Genomic DNA, 24292 nt, shown 5'->3' with positions numbered 1-24292 from the left:
TTACCTATTAAACATGAGTCAGATTCTCAAAACCATGTATCTACTTGCAAACTCACATACTGCTTTGGGTATGTGTTACCATTGTCTTGTAGTCTGTCTTTGTACTATTTAGCTATGTCTGGTGTTGACAAATATATGCTAACACTTCTGAAAATATGAGCCTCTTTTTTTTCTCATTCATATATTGGAGGTGCTGCTTAGATTTATTATTTGCACATAATAGAGTTCACAGTTATTGTGTGTCAGAAGCAAGATCTGGAAAGTAAACTCATTATCCTCTAACTGCATCTAGTAGGTCTGATTAGCTGTTATCAAAGTCCAAAGTTCCTTCCTTCTCAGTTTTCTGACACATTAGTGCTCTTCAATCCCATGGTGAATTTGAACAAATCCATTTAAAGATTAAGAGATCAAAAGAATGTGCCTATAAAATTCAGGAAAATAAGCCATATGTATGGTTTTAACTCCAAATCAGTCTGTGAGCTGAACATTATGGCTCTTACCTTGTTTTCATGCCATATTTCTCTACTGTGTGATAATTTCATTGGCCATGTTGTTTAGGAGTAATGAAGCTGTGAATTATACAGGTAATCCCAAGTGAGTGTCAGCAAAATCCAGCCACTAAGGTCCATTATGTATTCATGTCTATCAGAAAAAAATGTATTTTGGAGAGTTAACATGTGGGTACTATTTTTCATATGGGTCAGGCAGGCTTGGAATTAAAGAAATAATAAACAAAAAATGTAATTGCTTTATCTTTAGGGAGTTATGAATTTAAAATCTGATACCTTGTGAACCCCTTGGCGTATGTACAAATGTTATGCTTCACCAGAAAGCATGCAAACCTAGTTCTTCAAAGGGATGATACAGATGTTTCTGTGCTGGTGATTCATTGTATAGTAAAATGTCACTGCCTAGAGAACAGCACTGCATACTGAAATTTAATTTCACCTGATTCCCATTTGGAGGGAAAGAAGGAAAAAATTTTATGTCATAAAAAAAAAAAGAAATGGCAGCTGTTTGAAATTTACTGAGGGGCTTGGAATGTAGCTTTAGCTGAGGTATATTAGCAGGCAGAAAGCAAACAAAGAGGTCAAAGGTGCAAAAGAGGTCCCTTATATTGTTTTTAAGTCTGTCATATGAACAGATATCACGAATGCATTCGAGTGTGATCAAAATTATATATACTCACTTGCATTTATTGCACAGATAAATACATTTGGGAACCAGGACATTTTTTCTTATTGTTCAAATGCCTCAAGCTGGATTCCTTGGAATTAATCTGATTTTACTTATGTGCCAGAATACAGGTTTCTGTGTTCAAGCATAGTTGCTCCACTCTGTGTTACTGTGCCTGACTTTTAAATGCCTGCATTTGTGAATGGAGCTCACAGGCCTGGGATTCAGTACACACTACAGAGAACTAGGAGTTTCAGAAATATGATTTAAAGGGGAATATGTATGCCAGATGATAGAAAACACAGAAAAGAAAGATATTTCAGAAAATGTATTTATCTTCTGGTTTTAGAAGTTTGTGCAAGATGGTTTCAGAGTTGTAAACCACCTTCCTGTACTTAGGCATCCAGAGGTTTCTGTTTCTTCATTTAAAAAACAGCCAGGACAGCCTGTTGTGCTGGTTTTGATTGGGATAGAGTTAATTTTTTCTATATTAGCTTGTATGGGACTAGCTTTCGAATTTGTGCTGAAAACACTGATGATAATACAGGGATGTTTTTGTTATTATTGAGTAGTACTTTACACAGAGTCAAGGCCTTTTCTGCTTCTCACACCACCCCATGAGCAAGTAGGGGGTAGACAAGAACTTGGAGGGGACACAGCCAGGACAGCTGACCCCAACTGGCCAAAGGGATATTCCAGACCATATGTCATGCTCAGCAATAAAAAACTGGGGGAAGAAGAAGGAAGAGGGGACATTTGGAGTGATGGCGTTTGTCTTTCCAAGTAACTATTATACATGATGGAGCCCTGCTTCCCTGGAGATGGCTGAACACCTGCCTGCCGATGGAAAGCAGTGAATTAATTCCTCATTTTGCTTTGCTTGTGTGTGAGGCTTTTGCTTTACTGACTAAATTGTTCTTATCTCAAACCTTGAGTTTTCTCACTTTTCTGATTCTCTTCCCTATCCCACTGTGGGGGGAGTGAGCGAGCAGATGCATGGTGCTTAGTTGCTGGCTGGGGTTAAATCACGACAGTCCTTTTTGGTGCCAAACATGAGGCTCGAAGGGTTCCAGATAACAACAGATATGATTAGAATGTGCTAGATCCAATTTATAGCTGTTATAGCTGTTTAGCTATTAAGGGGCAGGTTTCTGTGCTTGCCATGGGGCTTGCTTGCCTTACTGTACATTAGTCTAGTGCTCGTTAGTGACTACTTTTTGCTTTCACTGCTTGCTGTACTGCTTATCATCTCACTGTGCTGTGCCTGGGAGCATTTTGATAACAGCAGTGGTGATGTGCCTGGGCTGGCAGGTGGCCAGGGCATGGCTGCTGTTTCTGTGCTGCTGTACTGGACAGGCTGGAACTCCAGTATGAGATTGAGTCAAAGGGACTGTGACCTGTGGATGAGTCCACGTGGGAGCAGGACACCCCAAAGTCCCTGTGGCCATGAATAAGCCCATGCCTGAGCAGGTGTATCTCGGAGTGTCTGTGACCATGGTTATGTCTGTGCTGCAGCAGGTATGCCTCTGAAGGGATTGTGGCCCAAGGACAGGTCCATGCTGCGGTAGGTACACCTTGAAGCATCAGTGGCTGTGTGTGAGGTCATGCTGGAGCACCTCAAAGTGTGTGGCCATGGATAAGCCCATGACAGAGCAGGTACGCCCCTGAAGGGACTGCAGCCAGGGATAAGGCCATGCTGGAGCTGATTCAGTTCTGAAGAGACTGTGGCTGTGGGTAAGGCCATGCTGGAGCAGGTCTACAGTCATGTCCCATGCATGGATAAGGTCATGTTGGAACAGGTGCACCTCAAAGTGACTGTGGCTGTGGATGAGTCTATGCCGCAGCAGGGATACCCCTGGAGAGACTGTGGTTCATAGCTGAGGCTCCACTTGGAGCAGGTACAACCCTAAGGGACTGCAGTCTGTGGATAAGTCCAAGCCAGAGCAGGGGCAAGGGGAGTTCATTGGAATGTTAAACCCTACGGGCTGGTCCGAAGGGACCAGGGGTGGAGATTATAGTGGATATACTTTTAAATTGTTGTAACCCATGATTTGAGTTTCATGTTATAGGAATGACTATAGCAACAACCACCTGAACCATTGGAGGACAAGCCTTACAAGAAGCAGTGCAAGTGCAGCAGTGACCCGACCTGAGCTGGCTTTGATGTCCAATAACCCCATACAACACACAACCTCTCTTCTCCTGAGTGACCACCAAAAGAGATCATGTTCATGGACTAAATGAACTCAATGGACATTTTGTGGACATTTGTGGACATTTATAGACATTTTTACAGGGGTGGTCCATGGAGTAAGGGAATAATATCTGTGTATTATATCAAAGGATGGGAAGAAGGGTGGTGGTTAATGAGGCACCAAAAAGGACTGTCATGGTTTAACCCCAGCTGGCAACTAAGTACCACGCAGCCACTCGCTCACTCCCCTCTTCCCTGAGGGATGGGGGGAAGAATCAGGAAAAAGGTAAAACTTGTGGGTTGAGATAAGAACAATTTAATAATTAAAATAAGTAATAACAATAGCAACAACAACAACAATAATAATAATAATAAAGGAGAGAGTGGGAGAGAGGAATAAAATCTAAGAGGAAAAGCACAACAAGTGATGCACAATACAGTTACCACCTGCTGACTGATGCCCAGCCAGTCCCTGAGCAGTGATTGGCAGGCCCAAGCCAACCATCCCCATACCCTCCACTCAGCATAATGTTCTATGGTATGGAATATCCCTTTGGCTAGTTCAGGTCAGCTGTCCTGGCAGTGTGCCCTCCCTGTCTTCTTGTGCTCCTCCTCACTGGCAGAGCATGAGAAACTTGAAAAGTTTTTGATTTAGAGTAAGCACTACTTAGTAACAACTAAAACATCAGTGTGTTATCAGCATTATTCTCATACTAAAACCAAAACAGAAGCATTGTACCAGCTACTAAGAGAATTCACTCTATCCCAGCTGAAATGAGGACATATTTAAATAACGATCATATATTAAGGCTGTTCCTGCTATAGAGTAAACTCTAATTTGTTATGGATTTTTTAGCATTATCCAAAGCAAATATAATTTATTCTTCTATGAATACATAAAAACTACAGGTGTGCATTTATAATATTATTTTCAAAATAATACAAAAAACTCTTGCCATTCCTCCTCCTGTTGCTTTGTTCAGAGATGTAGTCTCTTTGGAAGGAAGTGCATGATGAGAAGAGCAAAGGGTGCAGGATTTTAGTCTCCTGAGGGCAACAGAACCCAGAATAAAAAAGAATAGGGGCTGGGAAAACAGAGGGATGGAAAAAGAACCTATTGGAAAATCTCTTGAGGAACTAATAAATACATGTCAATGACATAGATACAAAATGTTTAATAGATGTGGAGAGTATCAAAGAAGATTCTTCTCAAAATCAGACAGGTGCCAGCTTCTTCATTTCCAGCAAAGCAATGGCATTAAAAGACTGTAATTGTATATACATGTCTTACAGAGAGACTGTAGCAGAGCAGGATTTCTGGGTTCTTATTTTTATGTGAGTTCACAAAATAACTTTGAGAAAGTCACTGACAGCCAAATTCAAAAAAGCAACAAAAATGCCAGGAAACTATATTTATGCATGTACATGTACACAAAACATCCACAAAAATCTACATCAGATTTCTGCTGAAAAAATTTTATCTAAAAGTTCTGCTACTGCATTTCCCATAGCTACTGCTATTTCTGTACTAATGAAAATCTTGAAACTTACCTTGCACCTGCCTGTGATGCACAGGTGAAGCATCTCCTGAGTGACTTCATGAGATAGGAATCTTCTGAGGATGCTTGACATGCACTAGCCCTGTCATGAAGCACAACAGTCCCAAAGACTTTCTCACAGAAACATGTCCAGAGGTTGTGTCAGCATTACTGCCAACATTTTACATAATATCATACTTGTAGATAAGACACTTGCTCATGAAGTGGGAGATGCAGGTTCATTGCCAGTCTCTTCCTGAGATCATTCCCATATCTCCCAAGAGTGCATCCACCACCAGCTCAAGGTGAAGCTCAATCTGGAGAACTGTCTGTTATGCCTGCTGAAGGCATATTTCTGTATTGGGAAGGAAGCAAGATTCATTGAGAAAGGATAATTTGCAACCTTAATATGTACTCCTTTTAAAGAGGAAGTCCTGCGTACTTGCCCCAGGGGCTGCCTACACATTTTGCATTTGTAATTGAGTAACATACATAAATAGTGCTTGAAGCAGGGGCCAGAATCCAGGTTGCCTCCCCTTCTTCTTCCCCCAGTAGGTAAGTGCCTCCATCCTTAAGCTATGAAATCATGTTTAACCCCCTGTTTAAATCAAGATTACAAAGCTCACATCTCTTTCTACACTGAATCATAGTTACAACAGGAGAGGCTTTACTTTTTTCTTCCCTCTCTTCTAGGCTTTTACATGGGGAACTTCCTGGGAAGTGGAAATGCAAACTTAATTCTCTCAGTCTAAAGAAAGTGCTGAATCTGTTTTTTCTACTTCCTCTTTTTTTCTGTGTTTTTTGTTTTGGTTTTGTTTTGTTTTGCTTTCTTTCTTAATGCACAGTTGAGCTGGTTTTGACTGGGACAGAGTTATTTTTTTCCATATTAGCTTGTATGGGATACCCAACATGGGGCTCAAAGGGTTGAGATAATGACAGATCCGACTAGAGTGTATTAAAACAAATTTGTGATAAATATTCATTGTACTGGTTTAATAATCACTGGCCACAATGTTGATTTCTTTGCTCTTTAAGTTGCTGTCCATGATCTCAGGGTTGTGTTATGTATTTTACTTGCAGTATGTGTTCCCTGTTGCACTGTTTATTGTCCTTGGGACCTGGGCTAAAGTTATCATTGTGTTGTACTTTACTGGTTTATGATATGATAGACTTGCTGGTCATGAAACTAATCTGGTCTGTGTACTCAGCATTTCTGTCACCTCTATACTCTGGGAGTCATCGAATGGGAACTATTAATAATTACACCTTTTGCCTTTTCTCCTTGGAGAACCAATCTACTGAGGAGACATTCTTCCACATCTTGCCCTTCCCTTCCAGATTAATTACAGTAGCATTCGAGAACTTTGAAAATTTTGAATATCCTTGGGATATTGAAACCAGCATGATCCTATTGCTAGGAATGCTGAGTGTGTTCCAGGTCTTGTTTAAGATTAAACAACTGTTTAAGAATACCACCCAGAGGTCTGCCCTGAAGTCGGATAGTTATGAGTGTCAGGGTATGTGGGATAGTATGTGCAAGTGCCTAGGACAGTGGACACCTCCAGTGTTTTGGAACTTCACCCCTGAACAAGTGCAGAATCCAGAAAAACTAGGAAAGTATTTGGGAAAAGTATGCTGTCACCCTGGCAATTCCAGAGAGGCACAAATTACTGCAACATGCTGGGGCCTGGCCCATGCCTACTGAACCCAGTTCAACATGATTCTGTATACTCAAGGGGAAGAGAAGGTCTCTGGATCTGACAGCAAAGCAAGAGACACTGCAGCTACTCCAACATCAGCAACAGGCACTGCAGGTGAACCAGAGAACCAACCTGTGCTGGTATCAGTCAACCCTATACACAAGAAGAAATAGACACAGAAGTCAGCTCATTTAGTAAAGGAGGATGAAGCAGGGCCATCACAGGAACAGGAGGAAGAGGCAAAACAAGAGGTAACCACTTGATCTCTCTCCCTGAATAAGCTACAGGATATGCAAAAGGATTTCACTTGTCATCCAGGTGAGCACATTATCACCTGGCTACTTCGATGCTGGGATAATGGGGCTAATAGTTTGGAATTAGAGGATAGGGAAACCAAACAGCTGGGATCACTTTCTAGGGAAGGGGGCATTGACAAGGCAATTGGAAGAGGGACACAAGTCCTCAGCATCTGAAGACAACTCTTGTCAAGCATGAAGGAAAGGTATCCCTTCAAGGAGGATATTACATGCCACCCAGGCAAGTGGACTGCAATACAGAGAGGTATCTGTACCTGAGGGAATTAGCTGTGAAAGAGATGATTTATTATTACGTGCAGTTACCCACAGAACCTAATGAAGTCCATTGCACAGGACACATGTAGCGGAAATTTGTACAGAGTGCACCATTGTTGTATGTCAACTCATTGGCAGTAATGAGCTAGAGAGACAAAGTGGCACCGACAGTGAATGAAGTATGAGAATACAAAGATAACATCTCTTCCTCCCTCATCTTGTCTGTGGAGTGACTCAACAAGGATAGATCCTGCTCCCCACCTGTATGGACCCACATCTCAGCTATTAACAGTAAGCATCCTTTTGCTCAAAAGGGGGGATATAGGAGGTACACACCACAGAGTACCATGCAGTTTTACCTGCGGTAGCATGGACAAGACATGAGGAAGTGGGATGGAAAACCTACCTCAAACCTGGAGGCACAGGTTCGTGAATTGCAAGGAAAGACAATAACAAATAGGGCTTTTTTTTCAGGAAGGCTGCTACTCCACTCTCCAGTGGGCAGTTTCCCAGAAAGAATGGAAGGGATTATCTTACTCCTGATTCTAGGGAAGTGAATTATAATCTGTTATTACAAAAAAGTAAGTGGAGAATCCTATAACCAGTCCTAGAGGGGCCCTGCCTCCAGCCAGGTGGAGGACAGGGATAACCGGGTTTACTGGACTGTGTACATCTGATGACCTGGCACATCAGACCCACAGGAATATAAAGCTCTAGTGGATACAGGTGCACAGTGTACCCTAATGCCATCAAGGTATGAAGGGGCAGAACCCATTAGTATTTCTGGAGTGACAGGAGGATCCCAACAGCTAACTGTATTGGAGCCTGAAATAAGCCTGACTGGGAATGAGTGGCAAAAACATCCCATTGTGACTGGCCCAGAAGCTCCATGTATCCTTGGCATAGACTATCTTAGGAGAGGGTCTTTCAAGGATCTGAAAGGATATTGGTGGGGTTTTGGTATAGCTGCCCTGGAAACAGAGGAAATCAAGCAGCTGTCTACTTTGCCCGGTCTCTCAGAGGACCCTTCTGCTGTGGGGTTACTGAAGGTCAAAGAACAACAGGTGCTGATTGCTGCCACAACAGTGCACCAGCAGCAATATAGCGCCAATAGATTCCCTGCTTCCCATCCATAAACTGATTCGTTGATTAGAGAGCCAAGGAGTGATCAGCAGAACCCGCTCACCCTTTAATAGCCCCATATGTCCAGAACAAAAGTCTAATGGAGAGTGGAGACTAACAGTGGACTATCGTGGCCTGAATGAAGTCATGCTGCCATTGAGTGCTGCCGTACCAGACATGCTAGAACTTCAATATGAACTGGAGTCACAGGCAGCCAAGTGGTATGCCACTACTGATAGTGCAAATGTGTTTTTTTCGATCCCTTTGGCTGTGGAGTGCAGGCCACAGTTTGCCTTCACTTGGAGGGGTGTCCAATACACCTGGAATTGACTGCCTCAGGGGCGGAAACACAGCCCTGCCATCTGCCATGGACTGATCCAGGCTGCACTAGAACAGGGTGGAGCTCCAGAACATCTGCAATACATTGATGATATCATCACATGGGGCAATAGAGCAGAAGTTTTTGAGAAAGGGGAGAAAATTATCCAAATTTTCCTGAAAGCCGGTTATGCCATAAAACAAAATAGGGTCAAGGGGTCCACATGGGAGAACTAGTTTTTGGGAATAAAATGGCAAGATGGACGTCATGAAATCCCAATGGATGTGATCAATAAAATAACAGCTATGTCTCCACCAACTAATAAAAAAGAAACTCAGGCTTTCTTAGGTGTTGTCGGATTTTGGAGAAAGAATATTCCAAACTACAGTCTGATTGCAAGCCCTCTTTATCATGTGATCCGAAAGAAGAATGGTTTTAAATGGGGCCCAGAGCAACAACAAGCCTTTGAACAAATCAAACGGGAGATAGTTCAAGCAGTAGCCCTTGGGCCAGTTCAGACTGGGCAAGATGTAAAGAATGTGCTCTACACCGCAGCTGGGGAGAATGCCCCTACCTGGATCCTCTGGCAGAAAGCACCAGGGGAAACTCAAGGACAACATTTGGGTTTTTGGAGCCAGGGATATAGAGGATCAGAGGCCCGCTATACTCCAACTGAAAAAGAGATAATGGCAGCTTATGAAGGGGTTTGAGCTGCTTCGGAAGTGATTGGTACTGAAGCACAGCTTCTCCTGGCGCCCCGGTTACCAGTGCTGGGCTAGATGTTCAAAGGGAAGGTCTCTTCTACACACCACGCAACTGATGCTACATGGAGTAAGTGGATTGCACTGATTACACAACAAGCTCGGATAGGAAATCCCAATCATCCAGGAATTTTTGAAATTATTATGGATTGGCCAGAAGATGAAGATTTTGGGATGTCACCAGAGGAAGAGGTGACATGTGCTGAAGAAGCCCCTTTGTATAATGAACTGCCAGAACATGAGAAGCAATATGCCTTGTTTACTGATGGGTCCTGTCGTATTGTAGGAAAGCATCAGAGGTGGCATGCGGCTGTATGGAGTCCCCTGCGACAAGTTGCAGAAACTGCTGAAGGACAAGGTGAATCGAGCCAGTTTGCAGAGGTGACAGCTATCCAGCTGGCTTTAGATGTTGCTGAACGAGAAAGATGGCTGATACCTTACCTCTATACTGACTCATGGATGGTGGGAAATGCTCTATGGGGGTGGTTACGGCAATGGAAGCAAAGCAATTGGCAATGCAGAGGTAAACCCATCTGGGCTGCTGAATTATGGCAAGATATCGCTGCTCAGTTGGAGAACCTGGTCGTGAAGGTATGTCACATAGATGCTCAAGTACCCAAGAGTCGGGACACTGGGGAACATTTAATCAACCATCAGGTGGATTAAACAGCCCAGATTGATGTGGCTTAAGTAGATTTGGAATGGCAACATAGAAGTGAATTATTTATAGCTCGATGGACCCATGACACCTCAGGTCATCAAGGAAGAGATGCAACATATAGATAGGCTTTTGATTAAGGCGTGGACTTGACCATGGACACTGTTACATAGGTAATCCATGAATGTGAAACACGTGCTACAATTAAGCGAGAAAAGCACTTAAAGCCTCTGTGGTATGGAGGATGATATCTAAATATAAATATGGGGAGGCCTTGCAGATTGATTATATCAAACTGCCACAAACCTGCTGTCCTGTTTTCAGCTGGGATAGAGTTAATTTTCTTCTTAGTAGCTGGTGCAGTGCTGTGCTTTAGATTTGGTGTGAGAACAATGTTGATAGCACACTGATGGTTTTGGTTGTATCTGGGTGGTGTTTTTACTAAGTCAAGGACTTTTCAGTTTCATGGGCCCTGCCAGCAAGAGGGCTGGAGGGGCACGGGAAGTTGGGAGGGAGCACGGCCAGGACAAGTGAGCTGAACTGGCCAGGAGAGTATTCCATACCATGTGACGTCATGCTGAGTATATAAACTGGGGGAAGAAGAAGGAAGGGGGGACATCTGGCATTATGGCATTTGTCTTCCCAAGTAACTGTTATGCGTGATGGAGCCCTGCTTTCCTGGGGATGGCTGAACACCTGCCTGCCCATGGGAAGCAGTGAATGAATTCCTTGCTTTGCTTTGCTTGCATGCCTGGCTTTTGTTTTACCTATTGAATTGTTCTTATCTGAACCCCTGACTTTTGCATTCCTTTCTGATTGTCCTTCCCATCCCACTGGGTGAGGGGGGGAGTGAGCAAGCAGCTGCGTGGTGCTTCCTTGCTGTCCGGAGTTAAACCACGACACCCGCCAAAACAAGTGCCATGTGCTTTTTTGGGAGAAGAGCATAACCCACATAGCATTTTGGTCCTTGATGTGCTTATAGCTGTTAACTTCCCTCAGTTCACTGTATTAGTATCCATTCTTAAAAGTGCATCCAGTCTGAATATTGGTGCATCAAAAAGAATTTCTGAATTAACCTTCCTTTTGGGGGCAAATAATTCCAAGTGATAATGTATTCTTTGATGGTTTGGGGTTTTGTTTGGGCTTTTTTTTGGTGTTTTGTGCTAATTGCTACACATCATGCATTTAGGCAACTAGGACATGATTTGCTTTTTCTATCGGTCATCTAAGATGGTGATACAACTTCAACCCCAGTAACATGGATCTGAAGCTTAGCAAAAATTCAAATGCATGTTCAAAACCTCCTAAAAATATGAAAATTAAGTATGTCCAAGAAATTACAGACTTTTTATTTAGAGGATAGGGAGGGAAACAAAAATACCAAATCTCTTCTCCTCTACCACTGTACTAGGTTTTAAAATTAAATAATAACCAATGAACTGGAGACATTGCTCCTGTCTGAAAAAAAAGGGGTTCTTGAATCAATGTCAGCTGAAAGCCTTGGCTTTAACCAGTGTGTTTTGCTGTTACATCATGCACAAGCCTCCTTTCCCATAACCACCAGTATGTATTCTCTGCACCAGAGGGCCAGAACCCTTTAGAACCAAAACCTGAGGACTGCTTCTAGGGAAAACTCCATTTTTTATTTTTTCACTCATTATTTATTTAGAAATACACATTATAACTTTTTATATACATTGCACATTTACATGGTAGAAAAGTACAAAACTATATATCTAAATTAATTTATATTTAACTCACCATGTTTGAAAATATAAAATTACATCAGAAAAAAAGAATTATGAAAAGCAAGAAGCTTGAACTGATAAAGCTTTGATATAACTTTTAGTAACACACTGATTGGGAAAATAAAACTTTGAAAGTGGTACTGCAAGACCATCTTAAAGGAAACACCTGACAAAACATTTACACAGGTTACAAAAAAACCCCAACAACCACACAATAAAAATAAAATAAACCCTTTATTCTTATTACAGTTATCCCTGTAGCTATTAACAACCATCATAATCTGGTTTCTTTGAGCCTGGAATGTCTATAGTACAGTATATATGAACAGCACGTTGAGATTGCTTCAGTACACGATGTGATCAAAAGTAGAGAAAAGTGAAGTGGGAGAAGTTTCCTTAAAGATTACCTCACTGCACCCTGGGGAAGTACATTTAAGTCAGTTACAACACCTTTTGGTCAGTCAAGATTCCTTGTAAACAAAACCCAGAGGGATCTTTTTTGCACCCCTGCAATCAGAAAATCCAATAAATAAACTTAACAGAAACTGACATGCAAGTTTGTTAAAATGGAAGAGAGTTAACATCGGTGAAACAAAGAAATGAGATCATGTGGGTAAGCTCTAAGGAATGGACCTTTATAGTTTTCAAGAAAAAAGAAAAGCTTAGTTTTACAAGCAAAAGACCTCACAATAAATAACACTGCTCTTCCCCTAAACGAATAATTTTATTCAAAAAAACAAGGTGTACAGTCAACCAGACATTTTATGTATAAATTATAAAACATGACACAGTATAAATAAATGCCTACCAGATTCAACTATATGTATACTTTTTTCTCCCCAAAATAAATAAGCATACACATTTACAGTATGGACATTGATTTTGCGCCCAATGGCTGTTCCAATAGTGACAGAGGTTTTACCACTCTAGAATGGAAGATATAGGAAAGCTGTAGTCCTGGTCTTCATCTTCCTCTTCTTCCTCTGGGTCTTCATTAATGGCTAGATGGGGGAATACAGGGGAGCTGTTGTTTAAATAAGGACAACAACAGCTCAGAAGCAGCTCAGTGCATGTTTTCAAAGCCCTCTGAATAGCCATAATACAGCGTTGCATTTTATGCGACTTGTAGTGAGATGCTCTTTGGTATCTGCTGTTATGCAATAAGGGTTTTTATACATAATCTATGAAGTCATAACTGCAGAAAGTTCTGAAGAATCAATGGCTCAGGTTTTATTGGCAGATTCCTGAAATCAAATAAAAAGTGCTCTTGTGTTCTAGGTTTAACTCCTTTGTGTCCTTCATTCAGAGTTAGTAGAGGCAACTGTGCTAAACCAGATGCCCATGTGCTACCATTAAGCTTGTTCTTTTGGACACAGTTAGAGTTTATCCGGTTGCTAATAAAGCAATCAGCAAAGCACACAAGAGCAGAAAAATTAGGAAAAAAATCTCTAGAATTACACTCCTAGGGCAACCCTTTTCTGACAAAATGACTTGTCCTCAGAATAGCCCCAAAATCCCAACTTAAAAGCCAGCTGGTTGTTGGAGATCTATTGCATCTGATCAGTAACCAGTGTGTGCATGATAGATACATACTTATATGGCACCTGTACCGTATCTCAAATCTCTAAATCAATCTTATGTTTAAAGGTATGTCTTCATTACCTAGGGATTGCCTTCAGAGTTAAAAATCTCACTTACAGTTGCAAGATCCAGAGTGCTTTACTTCTAGAAGCACACCCATGTAACAGGCTGCCTTTTTCATGGCACACTCGCTTGGATAAGTTGTGTTATCACTGGCACAGACTGCCTCATCTGACTTGCTTTCAGGGCATGGCTCATCACAGAGGGCACACCGACCTCTGCCAATCTTAAAATCCCACAAGCATTTCTTCCCAGCACTGCACTGAATGTCTTCACAGGATTTGGCTTCTAAAAATGTACACAGGATACTAGAGGTAAGGGAAAAGAAAAGCAACAAACAACCCCAAACTCCCTTTCCCCCAATGAATTGTGTGAATAGACAAAACTCAGATGCAGTAGATGTGATGATACTTGCTGATTTTACTAAAGCAATTAGTCCCTTGGACACCATTGCCTGTCTATATGTGGGGGAGGAAAGACAGCTGTGCCAGCAGAGCCTGGCCCTGGGAATACAGAATTACATTTGCCAATTGTACATGACCTTCCTGCTCTGTTTGATGTCAGTGGAAATTCCACTCCCCAAATTAGCAGCAAGTGCAGAATTTGCCAACACATTCAGCATTTCTAAATAAATTATTTTTAAACTAACCCACATAAAGTAGTTGTCTGCAAGACTGGAAAGGGAATTTACCTCAACCTATGCCAACTAAAAGCAGCCTGGGACTCCCCTGAATCCCCCCAGTAGTTTTGGGGAGCAGAGGCTGCCCTGAAGGTGCTTTCTTGGTAACATGCTTCACTATCACTCATTTCTGGAAATCACGATACAAAATGTCAGGATGCACAGAGATTATTTTCCTATCTTCACCCACAAACTGCCTCCAAACTCTGCAATATTTTTAAAGAGAAAAAAATTATCAGATGTTTCCAATTGAGTTAATGCAAGCTTTGCCAAGACCACTTGAAGACAATTGTTTCCAGGAATCCAGATCCACTGAATATTGAGACCTTGTTACGCTGAAACCATGTCATCATCTATTTAATGGTGGGTACTTCCCCTTGGATACTAATGTCTGCAAGAGAAGCAGGATCAGGCCCTCTACTCCCTCACCCCTTTTGCAATCTTTTCTGAGGCAAAGCTCACCCTGGCTCTCCTTTTCCTGGAGGGGAGCACAAATCCAGGCTAGTGGAAGTTTGTCCTCCTCCCCAATGCTCATTACATCCATACAATTCCACACACAATATTCTGAAACAGCTGATCAAGGAAGCTCCCCCGACACTTACCCCTCTGACCAAGATACCTACTGATGCATTTTCCTTCATAGGCTAATCCAATGGATCTGCCCAGTAGGCAGGTAGCTTTCCTCAGGTGGCAGGCGCTGGAGTAAGTTATGCCATCATTCCCGCAGAGATACTGTTCAGGGGAGGTGGACTCTGGGCAAATTCGATTACATGTCACGCAGTAGGCATTATTAGTTTGATCAACCACACATGTGGAGCTTCCTGGGCATAAAACATCCCTACAGGTCTCTGAAATAAAGACAGAAACACACAATGGTTAATAGGAGATCCCAGAGCTCCAGCAAGGAGTGAATGGGTGACACAATGAAACAAATGATTGGATAAAAGCTTTCAGCAGCTCTCCTCATTTAAGGGCCACTGGAGGAAACCTTCCCATCTCAGGGTAGCTGGTAGGACACAAGTGCTGCTAGACTATGGGGAACTCTCAATCCAGCCATGTCCTTGCTTGTTGAGTGTGGTTTGGTTACTGTCTCCCAGCATTTGGAATGTCACTCTGGTTCCTGTGGGGAAGTATGTCCAACAGCTCCTCCTCCCTTCACTCACACACCCTTTGGCATTTGAGGGAGATTGGATTAGATTTGCAAACCTACTTTTGCATTTGCCCTGATACTGGACTTCAAGTTCGGGCTGTTCTTTACATCTGGCTTTGAGAAGGGCACACTCGTTCCTGTAGGTTTTCCCATCTAAGCCACACACGGGGCCCTTCCAAGTGATATTAGAGCAATCCGGAGCACAAACACACCGAGGTTTGTTCTTCTTGTTCATTTTACATTTCTTCCCGGGTCCACAGTCCACGTTCTCACACGTTTCTGGTGGAAGGAAAGAGGCACCACTTTAGCACCGAGTGTGCAGAACAGAACTGGTGTCAAAACTGCTTAAAGAAAGACACTGCAGCATGACCCCTGGGCATAAAGAGAAAAGACCTTTCCCCCTCCTCCAGGAAACACCACTCGAAGGAAATTTCCCCCGCCAGTGGGAAAGGAGGTCGCTCCCTTCCTCCCCGCAATGTGCATGGTGGCCGAGAAGAAATGGGGGTCCCCTCACTGATCCCGGGGCTGCTACGAGATGCCCCTCAAAGCCCCACCGAGGAAGGATGCAGGAGGACCCCTCTGCCCCCCTCTAGCTCCTTCCCCACTCCTCCTCCCTCAGCCCAGTCCCTGTCTGAACCGCTCCTCAGCAAGAAACAGCTCACCAGCATCCCTCTCACCTTTGCACGGGATGCAGTTTGGGGCTCCCCCATTAAAAATCATCCACTTAAAAAGCGTATTGTCGTTGACGTCCTCTTCCGTCCACGAAGTTGTCAGGCGGCCGGTCTTGCAGCACTCCTCCTTGCTGAGGTCGGTTTTGTAGAGGACCTGGCAGCGGCCGTCTCGCGCCTGCCGGAGCCAGCAGTTCCCAGCTGCGGGGGGAGGGGGGAGGGGGAGACGACACCCAGCCGGATCAGCGGCAGCCAGACACCAGTGACCCAGACACAACACGTGCGCCGTGCAATGACTTTTACTAGACTGTTTACTTTTATTTGTCCCATTTCATAACCCGCAGTTACTCCAGCCCATTTGGGAACGCAGTTAAAAAAAAAATCCCAAACAACTAAACCCAAAGCCCCCCAAAAAAAAACAGAAAGAAAGAAAACACCCGATCAAAACAGGACGAGGAGGTTTTCGGAGGTATTTATTCCATATGTAGAGCAGAAAGAGCACTGCCAGCACATAACAAAGGCTTGGAAAGGATGTGCGTTTAAAAGGGAATAAAAAGAAACTCGCGCTTACAAATTCCTTCCTCCTCCCCCTGCCCTCTCCTCCTCACTGAGGCTGCACAGCAGCATTGTTTTAGTGCCGCACAGTATCAGTCCCAACCCATTTTGCAATCTGCACGAATTGGGAACATTTGCTGTTAGCGAAGTCTTTTGAAATCTCCACATTTTGCTGCTTCTATTAACAAATGTCATTCCTTTACTAATATGTTAGCAGAGCTCAAAAAAAAAAAAAGTGATTAAAGTGCACAAAATACAAGGGCACATAGAGTAGGAGGTCGCTACAGAGTTTTAAAATCGATCAAGCTGGAAAAGTTATAGTTGCCGTCTCTCCTAAAAGCATTTCAGAGGAAAGTACACTGTCCTTTAAACCGGATAGACTGAGGTTGTTTGGGGTTTTTTTGCCTTTTTTTTTTTTTTTTTTTTAACTAGTATCCCTGTTATTTGTGGAGTCAAGCCAAGAACATTAGTCCAAGCAACCCCTTCCTCCCTTTTTAGCTGGATAGTTCTGGTTGGGATGAGTCTCTCGTGAATAACCAATGTAGCTTCTCCAGCAACTCAATACCAATTGATTCTGGTGCTAATCCAGCCAGGGCTTGATCCTTACTCCGATAGGAATGTACTGCAGTGAGGGGTCAGGATCGGCCAGCCAAGATGTCGCTGGGCACGGGGGAAGATTGCCCCCCTCCTTAGAAATAAGTGAACAAACGCCCTTAAAAAAAAATAATTGCATCTTACAGTTAGCTACATTAGCTTAACTTATGCTCTAACTCTGGGGGGAGGGAATGAAAAAAAAAAAAAAAAAGAAAAAACAATGATAGAACAAGCAATGGTAAGACATCCAGGTTGTGGTTGGAACATCGTCAGGATAAGGGAAAAAAGCCCCAAACCTAAAAATCAATATTTCCTTGTGTCAAAAGAGGGCTCTTAAGAGTTGTCAATATCAGATTCGAGTTTGGTTTTTTCCCATGGAAAAAAACACCCAACTTATTTAAGCACATTCTTCAATGCAGGAGAGTTTACAACACAGTAATATTTATTCACAAAAAAAAAAAAAGGGGTGGGGTGGAAATCCCAATATTAAAGGAATGTTTGGAAAATGACCACTTATTGGTTTCTAAAGATGCCAGTTGTAATTGTGGGGCTCCCCATCATCACCTCTCCTTCCTTCGGTCAGGCAGGTGAGATAATCTGAGATAAAATACCAACAGACTTTGAGCACTCGTTCGGGAGCCGAGACTGGGAAAGTTCCCTCGCAATGCTGCTCTTCATTCATGCTGCATAATAACAATAAATAACAAGAAACATCCTCATCTGTCCTCTGTGCCTATGCAGAACAGTGCAAAGATCCGATCAAAAAGGAATCTAAATGACACCTCTGTACCTCGGTACAGAGCAATCCCATGCCCACATTAACTTCTGTCCTGTTGGACCTTGAAGAGAAGCGTTTAACACTGCAAGCAAACTAAACCGTGCCCGAAAGACAGAACAATAGTAATAATAAAGAAAAATATCTGCGAATAAACAGTCTGGTCTTACCCCGCACTGTGTGATCTTCCATGAAGTGGCACAGAAACATCAGGAGTAAGAGCATGCCCGGGTGGATTCTCTGATTTAACATCCTCAGTATAGCAGGGAGTGAGAGAGACACAGAAACAGCGTGAGGGGGAGTAGGGAGAGGGAGCGAGCACTAGCCAGCCTCCTTATGATCGCTCTATTGAATGAACGTCAGGCTGTGAATGCAGTCTCTCTTTAAATCTATACGGGTGTTTTAGCTGTCTGCGGTGGGCGGTCTCCTAATGTGTGTGTGTGTCTGCTCGGGGGTGGGGAGATTTAAAAAGTTCAGTGTGAATCAGGTGACATTTTCCACCTTCTGGAAACCCTCTCCAATTATCTGTTCTAAGTGCACGCACTCACAGGCGCGCACTCGCGCAGCCCCACGCCAGCCCTGCGCGGCGGAGACGCCGGAGCTATTGGTGCAGCAGCGGGAAGCAGCCGCAAAACGCGGCGGCCGCAGAGCTGGCCGCGCCCGCGCAAGCTGGGAAGCGCGCGGCGGGCTGCGACTGCGCCGCGAGGCCAGGCTATTCGCGGGGGTCGCCGCCGCGCGAGGGGTGCCCCTGTACCCCTACGGCGCGGGCGAGTGCGCGGAGGTGCGGAGGCTGCTGGGGCGCGGAGCTGCGTCTGCCCGCCCAGGGTCGGCTCCGCGGCCGCGGGGTGCTGCCGTCCCCGCGAGAAGTCGCTGCTAATAATAAATCCCACTCCTCGCGCGTCCGATGGGCAGGAGGCGGCTGGAGCGCACACAGCTCACTCGGCCCAAAAAAACTCCAAACCCCAACCGACCAACCCCAAACAAACAAAGAACCAAATAAAAGTTTAATACCTAGGGCTGTGTCCAAGTGACAGCCTTTTCACTGGGAGCCCGGGAGGATGAGATGGGACTGGGGGCGACGTAGGCGGTCTTTCAGAAATAGAAAAGATTGCAACATCGATAATGAACTTCTAGAGTACTAGTTTATTAAGCACAGTCTGGCATTATTCTCCCCTTAGAAAAGTTGGCGGTGTCTTTTTTGGCACTGGTAAATGAAACTGAGTAGGTGATATTTCCTTTTATACAAAACAATTTCCTTAAACGAAAATTGTATTCTTTATTGAAAAGCTGCCTTTTAAACTTAGATTCTTTCGCTTTTTTGAGCCACCAAAGCAGAACAGACTGCGAAGTATGCAGACAGGAATGCCCGGACAGTGCCGTGTCAGGGACCGGTGCGCCGCGGCCGCTTGCGCCTTCCGCCCGGCCCTCTCCACACCCCTCCTCCCTGCTCCCGCCCTCCGGCTACTCCTCCTGCCCACCTCCTCCCCACAACTGCAAATAACTTAGTGATAACAGATATTTTTCCACCAACTGCAGGAGATAGTGTTAATCTTTTAATAAAAGATCCCATTACAATGGGTTCTGTCTGGACAGACTATAATAGATCCAGAAATACAGCCGTGATAATATTAGAAGACAGTTGTTTGGGTGCCTCAGACCGGGCCCTGGTCCTGCTTTGAAAGTGGGCATGAACCACAATGTCCCTCGGTACCACCTGCGGTCACACGCATTAAGGAGCAGACTGGTAAATTATTGACCTCGCTGCATTTGTTTTGTTTTGTTATTATTATGATCATCGTCCTGAGCAGCGCCCGGGCATTTTGAGCACTTCAGAAGCTCCGAGACTCCACATCCGTTTTAATCTTTTCCCAAATGGATGTCTTCCCTTGCCTCTCCCTCCGCGCTCGACAGAGCAGCATTAATGCAGGGTTGCTTAGTGCCCTCTATAGGCAATTAATAGCAAAACGCAAATAAAGGGACGGTTTCAAAAGCTGCCCCTCCTCCTGGAGGGGACGTATCCTAGGTGCAAGGTGCTCCCAGGGGCCGGTTCCCTCTCACCCTCCCCCCGGACACCAATCAGCTAGGAGGCGTGGGGGAGCCCCTGCCGGCTATGGGGGCAGCGAGCTCGTCTCGGCCTGGCCCGTCGCGGGACGCGTAGGAAACGGCGTGGACATCCTCCGAAGCATGGGGGTCAGAGACCTGGATGCTCTGACTGCTCCTCTCCCGTGTCCCCCTCTGACTCTCCCCGCGGGGCTCCCGACCACGGCCGTGTGCAGCGTCGCACCACCGCCTCACACCTCCTGAAGCAGCTTGCCTTCATCCGGGGACAGCGCCGGGGCCGAACCGCTTCTCACCCAAGCGTGGATGGCCCAGAGAGGTCCCGGCGGCAGCGGAGGGAGCACAGGCAGCTGCCCCGGCCGCTCCCGAGCGAGGAGGCACCATCCACCCTTGATACCAGGGTGTGCTGCAGGGGCAGGCTCACCTTTTCTTTTTTTTTTTTTCCCCTCTCTCTCTTCCCCCCACCGTTTGTTTGTGTTTTTTAATAATTGGCCAATACGGTGTTTATCCTGGTAATATTTTCAATTATAGAGAAGCATTTTCAGGCCGTATCCTAGAAATGAGATACCAGATGGGTTGATAATGTTTGCACGTGTGCTTCATGTGTATATCATCAGGAGATCAATATGATTGCACTGGTATGGAGACTTGTATCACACCTGTTCTCTTGACATCACATAGAAACAGCTGCTGTTTCTTTTATTGTTGTTTTTTTTTTCTTTTTTTAATGCTAAATATTGAGTTTGTGTGTAACAACATGCCAGGGATATAGTGTATAATCAAAAATGCTTTCTTCTTTCTCACTGTGTGCCTCCCTGTACAACTCCCCCACCCCTTTCTGCTTTGCCAACAATCACATTTAAATTACCTCAAAAACAATAGACTTGATCTGTAACTGATTGTTAGGCAGAACACAAAAAGTGTTCTCAGCCTCACAGGTTTTAAAACTTCTTTCTGCCAAGAAGTATATGCATTTTAATATGTTTTTGGATGTGAATTCAATGTTAGCAGGTGGCCCTGATCTTGGAATATTAAAACCTTTTAAAAAAAACCATATATACTAACATCTCAAACTTTCAGAAAAGTTCAGATTTAGCTCTCAATGTATGTAAAATGTGCATCTTTGTCCTCTCTCTAATATAGCTCTAGCTACAACAGGCTCCATAATCCAAAATATTAAGTGACTGGTCTCTGAGGAAAATTGCAGCAAAATACTGAGCAGGAGGAAAAATAATCCCCAAGTGTAACTTTGTGTGACATGTGCTATTAACATACATATGGGGAATATTGCATGTATCATCCAATGTGGTTTCTCATACAACTGGCTTCTCCCACAGAGCAAGTACTCAAAGGTAGAATGTCCTCTTCTGGTAGTAGAGAAAAATTGTGAGCTTCCTTTATGCTCACCTAATTGTCCTGATTATCACAAAAAGAAGGGCCTGTTTCTGGAAAACCGCACTTTTACAGAGGTTCCTCTCTTTCACATCTTAGGTATCAGATTTAAGGATTTTTCTGAGCACCACTGCATTGTTCTATTTTATAAGCTTGCTTCCCCCCCCCCCCCCCCCCCCCCCCCCCCCGTATAGGGCAATTCAAGCCTTCAACAGCCTTTTCTGTTTTAGAAATTTCACGTGCTGTTTCTCAGCATAGAGTAGCATAAAATCTTGGATTAAAAAGGTTCATTTCTTGATTTGGCCAAGAATTTTTAATGAAAAACAAGCAAAACCAATTCCTGATAAAACTAAGCTCCAAAATGTATTAACTGGATTCTAATATTATGTTCTTCAGGTAGTGTATATGTGTGCTATTACACTGAAATTATTCCTACACATAAGTGAAACTGTTAAACATAGAACTTATATTGTATGCTATTGGTAAGTGTTGTGCTTACTAGATGAATACAAGTATATTGAATAGTTTTGTGGGGTTTTTTTAAGTTGACCTAAAAGTTGATGTTTATTTTCAGGTAGTGGACAATGGATTGAATCAAGAGGTAGTAGGGTTTTTACCTACTAAATACCACTGGAAAAAATTGCAAAGGGAATGTGAGTTTGATCATCAGTAGATATTTGGCAAGTTACATCTGAAAACCTGTCATCACCTTTGACCAAAACAGCTGGAAACAGGTACACTATTTGAAACTTCTCCCTGTGGTTCGGTGGATGGAAGGAATTGAGCATGGTCAAGCAGTCCTCTTGTAGGCGAGCAATTTGCAGTTTTAATAATCCACCCTATGATAGATGCTCAGACTGTCTGGAGGGCACCCTCAACGTTTAGCCTGATTCATTGTGGTTCATGGGAAGAACAGGAGGACAGCGTGACTGTGAGTACTCTGATCTTAAACATGGAAAGTTTCTGGTAGCCCATGGAGGTTTAGCAACTCTGTGTGCTTGTGGCTTTGTTCAGACCATAGAAACGGCATGTAGACAGGTGGTCTTCACAATTTAGATCAGATAAAATCAACATATATGTGGTATGAGTCAAATTGACCCCTTTCCTACCTTTTATTGGTGATTCTGGGAGTAATAACAGAATTGTGTATCGCTCTGCAGTTTGGTGGATACTTTACCTAACAAGCCGTCTTTGACAGTCCAAAGACATTTTCTTCTCTTGTGTTGGCAATACCAAGAACCAGCACTGAGGAAGTGCAGCAGGCCTTATTATTTAGTGTCCATTGCAAACAGGATGTGATGTGGTAAGACGAATTTTAATGCACCTAGTGGAATAAAAGCAGGTTGATAAACAAAAGCTTTCCAGGTTATTTAAAACCTGGACAAAGGTAAAAAATTCCAGTGGAAAATAGTAGTGGAAAAAATTGTAATGAAAACATTAAAACCATTATCTGAGGAAGTTAAATAAAAAATGATAAAGAAGTATACTGATCTATTGCTTTACCGATCTGATCTATTGATCAGATACTTTTATGTATAATTTCAGCAAACAGAAAACAACTAGAAACACAGCCAGACCATGGAATTTCTAGGGCAGAAAAAAGACTCTCCCCCTATTGGGACTGCAATGTTGTCAATAGCAGCAGGAACTCTGACATTTATTCTAAATGAAATTTTGAAAACTGAAAAAAAAATGTGTTTATTGCTGAAAACCTGCTCAAAACATCTATTTAGCATGCTACTGTTTAAAAGGAATGTCTAAATGCCAGAAAGGCAGCACCACCAGCTCCAGACAACCCATTTCCATGTGAAGGCTTAAGAAGTGGTATAGCAGGAGGGAGCATGGAAAGAGCAAAGTTGTCAGATAGAACAGCCCCTGGAAGGCCATTTCAGCTTGGGCAGCATTAAGCTAACCTTTGGCTGTCTTAAGTCACGTGCTAAGTGCAGAATGGCTCTTCCCAGCTCCCTGACTGGCAAATAGCTTTTTCTACTTCCACAACTCTGCCAAGCGAAGCTATGTCACACTTGGTGATATAATTTCATATTTTTAAATTAAAATTATAGATGAAGAGCATGGTGCTTTAGGAATGGTGGGGTTATGTGTAGTTATTGTACTTTTAAGGTCTGGAATATTTTGTGTGGCAGACTTCAAAAGGTGTCAGTTGGCAATCAGTTGCAGCTAGAACAGGATTGGAGACTAAACCCAAGATTAAAGAGAGGACGGATGTAGTCTGTAAATAACTACTGCAAAAAAATCAATTAATTTTTTCTATTACTTTATTTTTCTTCTTGTTTGATTCTATTAAAGTTAATGCAGAGAGCATATCTGAATCATTGGATATGTGGAGTCACATAATTTTCTAATTCAAAAAAGGCTTAATTTGACTGTAGATCCTGGACTGGAGCTTAAATTGAATAAAAATCAATGTTAAGAGTGATACCCATAGCCAACTGTGACAAGCTCAACATAGCATGGCAAAAAGGGTAACAAATGGACAAATTCCAGCTCAGTGCATGTATCTGGTGACATAATGGATCTTGTTTCTAGACAAAGTAGGTGCTTGAGTATGTCAAAGTTACAGCCTTGTTAGGAACAGATCATTAACTTCTTATTGTGAGGTTTGTATTTACTTTATTGCCCATCAAGGAAGCAGATCAGTTGTAATTGTTTACTTTTAGATATTAATGGAACCAAATGGATTTTAGATTGCTGTTTAGTCAGTATCAGCTTACTGGGACATTATCAAAATTATCCTACACAGCATATGTGATAAACTCCAAATGTCATCTTCTAGTAGTGTTGCACATATTGGTGAATATATAGCATGTGAGGAAAGAAATGAATTAGAGCCCCCAGAAAAAAATAATGATCTAAACCAGACTAATTGTGACAAAACATTTTGGAGAAGTTAAGGTCATAGCTATGATGGAAGCAAAGAAAAGCTTTTTTCCCAGTTGTGATGAGCTGCTTTATTTTTATGAGCAAAAAAGGA

The 24292-nt window shown here is 43.2% G+C and overlaps 2 protein-coding genes across 3 annotated transcripts in view; both read right to left on the bottom strand.

Moving 5' to 3' along the window:
- Nucleotides 1-24292, bottom strand: part of LOC129734868 (uncharacterized) — an 806097-nt gene that overhangs the window by 13334 nt on the left and 768471 nt on the right. The window lies entirely within an intron of this gene.
- On the bottom strand, nucleotides 11741-18242 carry LOC129734875 (follistatin-like). 2 transcript variants are annotated; one of them, XM_055700228.1, is made up of 6 exons: nucleotides 18021-18242; nucleotides 15936-16127; nucleotides 15319-15537; nucleotides 14732-14956; nucleotides 13487-13717; nucleotides 11741-12789 (listed from the first exon to the last, which is right to left on the bottom strand). In XM_055700228.1, the coding sequence occupies exons 1-6, from the start codon at nucleotides 18100-18102 to the stop codon at nucleotides 12707-12709; spliced, it is 1032 nt and encodes a 343-aa protein (XP_055556203.1). In that variant the 5' UTR covers nucleotides 18103-18242; the 3' UTR covers nucleotides 11741-12706. The 2 variants fall into 2 exon arrangements, with proteins under 2 accessions (XP_055556203.1, XP_055556204.1); XM_055700229.1 differs by having other exon boundaries at nucleotides 11742-13032.

Source organism: Falco cherrug, assembly GCF_023634085.1.
Source record: "Falco cherrug isolate bFalChe1 chromosome W unlocalized genomic scaffold, bFalChe1.pri SUPER_W_unloc_1, whole genome shotgun sequence".
In the NCBI taxonomy this organism is placed as follows: Eukaryota; Metazoa; Chordata; class Aves; order Falconiformes; family Falconidae; genus Falco; species Falco cherrug.
Note: the sequence above shows the minus strand (reverse complement) of the source record. Positions and strands in the feature narration are given on the sequence as shown.

Excerpts from the sequence above, each read along its gene's own strand:
- LOC129734875 (XM_055700228.1), bottom strand. The coding sequence starts at position 18,102 with ATGTTAAATCAGAGAATCCACCCGGGCATGCTCTTACTCCTGATGTTT. Across the intron at positions 15,538-15,935 it reads AAACTGCATCCCGTGCAAAG|AAACGTGTGAGAACGTGGAC; the intron begins GTGAGAGGGATG and ends TCCTTCCACCAG. Across the intron at positions 12,790-13,486 it reads GCACTCTGGATCTTGCAACT|CCATTAATGAAGACCCAGAG; the intron begins GTAAGTGAGATT and ends TCCCCCATCTAG.